Genomic DNA, 6,458 nt, shown 5'->3' with positions numbered 1-6,458 from the left:
ATGAGAAATAGTTGTCACTTCCTATAACGAGGTCTGTACTATTAAGTGAGGAATTCTTACTGGAGTGCTGTGGCCGCTGCCGGCCACCGCAGCCTCGACTTGCTGGGCTCCGACGATCCTTCCGCCTCAGCCTTCCAAGTAGCCGGAATTACAGGCATGCGCTACCATGCCCAGCTGATTTTTTGATTTTTTTGTAGAGATGAGGTCTCGCTGCCCAGGCGGGTCTCGAACTCGCGGGCTCAGGCAATCCATTCACCTCAGCCTCCCAAAGGCGTGGGATTACAGGCTGAGCCACGAGCCCGCCTTCATTTCTAAAAGGAGGGAAGAAAAAAACCCTCTGCCCCTAAAAGGCAAGATGGAAAGGATCCTCTCACTCCAATCCTCTTAGAATGTAAATAAATCTCTCCAGGGGTCAAATAACCAAGTGTCTCCTGCTTTACAACCCAGAACTGTCTCTAAGGTCCCAGGTTTCACCTTAAAATGTAAACACTCATTTCTGAAATTAGGTAAATCTCTTTCATTCTCACTATCTATACAGATGTAAATCATCTTCCCAAGCTTGTTTTTAGTCCAGGATCTCAAGTTTTCATAACATTTGCTCAGAGACCCCTTCCTGTGTAAAATCACGTATTTTCTCTACACTCTGACAATCTTCCAAAATTAATTTTTCCTTCTGCCTGAGCACATGGTTGTCCACCTAAAGCCCCATTTCCCAATCATTTTAGATAGATGCGGCCACGTGACTGAGTTTGCACTAGTGGAAAATTTTACTTTTGGTATGGAGCTTTGAGCAATTTAATGTTGTTGTGCAGTGGCATGTACCTATAACCCAGGAACACAGGAGGCTGAGGCAAAAAGTTTGTTTGAGTCCAGTTGTTCAAGACCAGCCTGAGCAACATAGTGAGATCCCATATCTATAAATAAAAGTTTTTTTTAAAAAAAGAAGAAAAACTATGAGCTACCGAGTCTCTGTGGTATACAACAGGTGTTATTTTATTTATTTATTTATTTATTTTTAGTTGAAGTCTCACTCAGTCACCCAGACTGGAGTGCAGTGGCTGCTCCCGGCCACCGCAGCCTCGACCTGCTGGGCTCCCATGATCCTTCCGCCTCAGCCTTCCAAGTAGCTGGAACTACAGGCACGTGCTAGCACACCTGGCTAATTTTTTGATTTATTGTAGAGATAAAGTCTCGCCAAGTTGCCCAGGCAGGTCTCGAACCCGTGGGCTCAAGCAATCCACTCACCTCAGCCTCCCAAAGCGTGAGATTACAGGCTGAGCCTCTGAGCCCAGTTCAACAGGTGTTATACATTGCTGTGCTTCTCTCAAAACTTTAAAAATCCTACAGTGAACTTGTGATGGTACCAATGATGCCTCAGTTTTAGAACTGGAAAATTATCCGCTTAATATTTGACAGATAAGTGACACGACAAAATTTGTTCAGGTAATGCATATGAATGAGCTAAAATATAAAGGTAATTGTTTGGCTCAGCCACGTTGGGTTTTCTCATTTCACTCATCCATTTAGCACCTCCTGAGGTAAATTCCTGTTTGGAAATGGAATACAACAAAGTCTGGGATGGAAGAGATCACTCATTTTCTTTAATGAGAAAAAAATGAAGATAAGTTGTGCGACCAAATGGGCTCTTCCAACACAGAATGACGAATTATTTCAGCTTTCCTTCACCAATTTTACTTTCATTTCTTGAAAGATATTTTCATTGGATAAAACAATGCTGAGTCAGGTGCTGTGGTTCATGCCTATAATCCCAGCACTTTGGAGGTGAGGCAAGAGGATTGCCTGTATCCAGGGGTTCAAGACCAGCCTGGGCAACTTGGCACGACTTCATCTCTACAATAAATTTTTTTAAATTTACCGGGCATGGTGGTGTGTATCTTGGAAGGATGAGGCAGAAGGATCACGTGAGCCCAGTAGGTCAAGGCTGCAGTGGCTGTGAGCGTGCCACTGCACTCTAGCCTGAGAGACGGAGACTCCACTTCAAAAAAAGACCAACTCTGGGTTGACATTTATTTTCCTTCAGTTCTTAAAAACTATTGACTTCCTTCTGTCCTCCATGTTTTCTGATGAGAAACTCACTGTCACTGAGACCATTGTTCCCCTGTCTTCCACTGATATGACATTCCATTCCACTTGGGGGCAACAGGGGGCAACACCCTGTTACCATCAGATGGACGGTAGAACCTTAGGCTCCCTCCCTCATTCTGCCTCCTCTGCATCATTCCAGAAGAGTAGAGGAGGTGTCTCATTACCACCAGGCTAATTTAAAGTCTAGACTTTCCACTCAATATGCTGATGAAGGCTTGGGTGGAAATGTGTTTTCCATGTAACTTGACTAAATTAGGACAGTTTTTGTCAAAAGGTTTCTGTCTTGCCAGACTGTCCATTTCCTCATCTTTTGGCAAGAGAAAGCAGGCTTTATGGGGGGCATTTTTTGTCTACATGCATTAGTATTTCTGGGTTGTGGGCTCCTCCAGCACCTAGCTCAGGATATACAAGAGGCACAAAGAAAACCCAGGGAACTTAACATCATGTTGTTCTTTGAGTTTTAGGGTCCCTGACCAGTCTGTCTCCTTTTCTCCACCTTTCAGAATCTTTTTATGTTTGTTTTATATAAACTGTCCAGGGTTTTTAGCTTACTTAATGGTAAAAATAAGAGAAAATGCATCTGCTCTATTTTTTCTGGAATCAGTAGCCCAACTCCCTTAATAGAAGACATTGCTTTTTTTTCCCCTGGATACTGTCCCCATCTGGAGGAATGGGAGACATTTTTCCAGCAAAGAACAAAATCTAAATCTATTTCTATTCTTCTAAACAAGTTGAGGGATTCTTTCCCAAGGGCCTCTGCTGCCTGTTTTGTCCACAGTTCACAAGTTGAGGAACAAGGGATGAACATTAGGAAAAGTAGAGCCAGTAAGTGGGGAAATTCATAGAGAAAAAGTATTTGTTTAGGAGTGGTTTATCAAAACTCTTTTTTTCCTCCACCATATCCCAACCTTTGGTGTATAATAGGAAAGAAAAGCATACATTTAGAAAGTGAGCTTTGCCAGGTACAGTGGCTTACACCTATTTTGCCTGAGCCCTTGGGTTCAAGACCAGCCTACAACTTGGCAAGACCTCATCTCTACAATAAATCAAAAAATTAGCCGGACATGGTGGCATGAGCCTGTAGTTCTGGCTATTTGGAAGTCTGAGGTGGAAGGATTGCCTGAGCCCAGCAGGTGGAGGCTGTGGTGGCCTTGAGCATGCCACTTCACTCCAGGCTGGGTGACACAGTGAGACTCTGACTCCAAAAAAGAAAGTGAGCTTTAAAATATCACAATTAATTTAGTCATGCATTGTGGTGCACACCAGTAGCTCAAGTTACTTGGAAGGCTGAGCTGGAAAGATTGTCTGAGTCCAGCAAGTCAGGGCTGCAGTGGCTGTGAGCCTACCACTGCACTCCAACCCAAAAATAAATAAATAAATTAATTAAATAAAAGATCACAATTAAAGCATTATATAATTTCCTCCTGGAAATCCCCTTACCCCAAAGCAATGGTTAGATAAAGAAAAAAATACTTTCCTTAGTATTCTGATTTTTATTTGGATTTTTACTTAATTGGGCCCCTGCAACTTCTCACTCTTGACTAAAGTGTCATAGGTTCTTTAAGAATTACCAAAAAAAAAAAAAGCAAATTGTAAAGTAGGAAGCTATAAACTTGATATAGACACAATGGTCATTAAAGGCCAAACTTACATAACTACTGAGTAATGGGTAATGTGTTAATCTTCTCATTCTATAGCTCTTTTTCAGTTGAACCTTCAAACCTACTTAAGGTTTGGTTATTGATCATGCTTGAAGTTGAATGTATTAGATGTAGTTTTTTGAAGATTCATCTTTTCTTTTGCCTTTGATATTTTCTGTCTTAGGCTGCTGGCTGACCTCTTTTTGCCCATAAGAACCCTTCTTGCAACATGAGTATTGAACCAGTTGTTGTGAGCTTTCTTATTAAGACAAACATCCAGGCTTTGATAGGTTCTGTCTTTTTTCTGAAATGTCTTTTTTCCCTCCATTTCTCGCACATTCTGCTTACAAATTTCTACTTTCTCTGCTTCTGATGACTTCTGGCCTTTCTCATTCTGTTTAGAGTTTATCTGAATTGGTATCTCTTGCAGAGTTCCCTCTCTCTGATGATGGAGCTCCTTGAGAATCTCTACTCGCTGCTGTAAGATATGGCATTCATTCTCCAGCAAAGCTGCAACCAAGTGCAATGAATAGGTGTCATGCCTCAATTTCCTCACCTGTTCCTCCAGCTCATGCTTAACTGACACTTCATTATTTGGTTGAGTTTGGAAACAGACTACATTATTTCCAAGAGTTTCTCTTACATCTGTCTGAGATTCCTGATATGATCTTATCAGTTCGTTGAGTTCAGTGTGTTGTTTACTCCAGTGTTCTGCTTCCTGTAGTAGCTGTTCCATGTTGTTTCTAAGTTTCATATTTTCTTCTTGAACACCAAAGAGCCTGTATTTTGCTTTTTCCTTACTTTGTTGAGTTTTGTTAAGGGAGTTTTCATCTAAATGATTTACCAATTCTCTTGCAAACACTTGTACTGCGTTCTTGGAGTTCTGCTTTTCCAATATCATCTCCTGTTTCTTTGCATTCTGTTCTTTCTCTGGGGCTAAACTAACTAGCAGGTTTTTAAATATCATTTTATTAATTTTGTCACACCCTCTAATTTTTTCTTTATGTTCTGACACACCTTTGGAAGTACCGGATTCTTCAAAAGTTTCTTTTGCTTCCGTGATCTCTTCAAAACCCGCCACATTTTTAAGAACATCTTTAATTTCTTTTAAAAGGTTGTTAGACTTCTGTGCAGTCTTTTGTTCCGTTACTTGATGGCTACAATTCTTTAGAGAAGGGAGAGAGCCCCAGGAGGAAGGGGGATGTGATCCAATTTCGAATAAGGCAACAATAACCCTAGGGTGCAAAGATTCTTGATGAAGATCAGCGGTAGAGTTGAGGCTTTCGGAGAGTGTGGGCATCTCAGTAGATGGAGCAGAACTGGCCATCAGGGCACAAGGAAAGTGAAAAATCTCAGAGTTCCAGGAGGACAGGTGATGGTCCTTTGTGCAAACAGGTGGAAAATTTGGAACCAAGGTGAAATCAGAGACCAGGGTTAAGGACTAACATTGGGAAGACGATGTTTAGGGGGAAGGAGACATCTCAGCCAGCCTGGAGGGGAGGGAGAGGGGAAAGGGGACCAAGAGCAGGGGTCCATCTCTCCTCCTCTAGGTTCCTGGTGTTTATTCCCTGACCCTAGCAACCAAGTCTTTATTTTGTCACTGCATCATTGTGGTCTATCCCCAGCTTCTGCCAGCTTTGCATCACAATGGAAGCCTCATAAACTCCTGCCCAGTGACTCAATCCTGAAATCAACCTTGAGCTACCCCTACTTCTCACTCCAGAAAGATCTCACTGGCAGTTCTTCCCCTCCCTGTTTTCTAAGTTACTATTGCTCTCATTCTTACTGCATTCAGTTACTTCTTCACCTCATCTCTACCTTCTACAACTCTACCCTCAACTGGAGTATGTTTCTGTACTGCCTATGGGCACAGTTGAGAGCAGTCCTCCCTGGTGAGGTCCTCATTCTTTCAAGATATCTGGAGACCTCATTGTTCCCATTGTAGGAGAGATGCTACTATAAAAGAAAATCATCCATATAAAACAGAAGCCAAAAAGTGCTGCACCTTTTGTGATTTTAGGAAAATAATGTCAGGACTCCCTCCATTCAAAAAAAACTCTACTACAGTAAGAAAAGACTATCTGAATGGTCATTTAACAGCACAATCACAAATTTTGAATTTTCTTGGTTTTGAATACAAGCATCCTTAAAAGACAGGATTAGCAAGTTTACTCCTGAACCACTGATATCAGGTGATGTAAAACTTTAATCATTACTTTCCACAGCAACTTGTTAAAATGACATTATTTATCTAAAGTATTTGAAACACCTAAATCCTATAGTGGGTGATAGAAACATAGCAGAAATGTATTAAATCTAGTGCATTCTTGTCTTTTTGTCCTTAGGACTCAGCTCCTTGAAAATATGAGATTCAAAGAAAATGTTTCTTGTGTATGACTTTTTGTTGGCTTTCAAAATCTCGCCAGAGGGGGGGAAAAATGAATAAATTTTAAAAAAATCTTCTAAGAGCACTTTACTAAAAGTTTGCTTCCAAACTTAAGGAAAAATTCATACTTAATTGGTTCGCCCCTCCCCCTTAAAGAAGAGAAATGTGTGTGTATTTTTTCTTCCATGGCTACCAACTCACTTTGGTTTAATTTCCCTGGGTCTCAGAACAACTGGGCTCAGAGCCAGCATCATTGATGATCCACAGATACAGAAATGTTGGTCTTTTTGCTGGAAAAAGTGTACATTTTCTAATTAACACGAAGA

General features: G+C 41.2%; 1 protein-coding gene across 1 annotated transcript; it reads right to left on the bottom strand.

Annotated features, from left to right (window-relative positions):
• Window positions 1-3,843: 3,843 nt before the first annotated feature.
• On the bottom strand, window positions 3,844-5,073 carry SPZ1 (spermatogenic leucine zipper 1). The gene has a single exon (XM_008074630.1). The coding sequence runs from the start codon at window positions 5,071-5,073 to the stop codon at window positions 3,844-3,846; it is 1,230 nt and encodes a 409-aa protein (XP_008072821.1).
• Between the last annotated feature and the right edge of the window lie 1,385 nt (window positions 5,074-6,458).

This window comes from Carlito syrichta, unplaced genomic scaffold (genome assembly GCF_000164805.1).
Source record: "Carlito syrichta isolate Samal-C Ts95f unplaced genomic scaffold, Tarsius_syrichta-2.0.1 Scaffold316511, whole genome shotgun sequence".
Lineage (NCBI taxonomy): Eukaryota > Metazoa > Chordata > Mammalia > Primates > Tarsiidae > Carlito > Carlito syrichta.
Note: the sequence above shows the minus strand (reverse complement) of the source record. Positions and strands in the feature narration are given on the sequence as shown.

Coding starts and splice junctions, on each gene's coding strand:
- SPZ1 (XM_008074630.1), bottom strand. CDS start 5,073: ATGGCCAGTTCTGCTCCATCTACTGAGATGCCCACACTCTCCGAAAGC.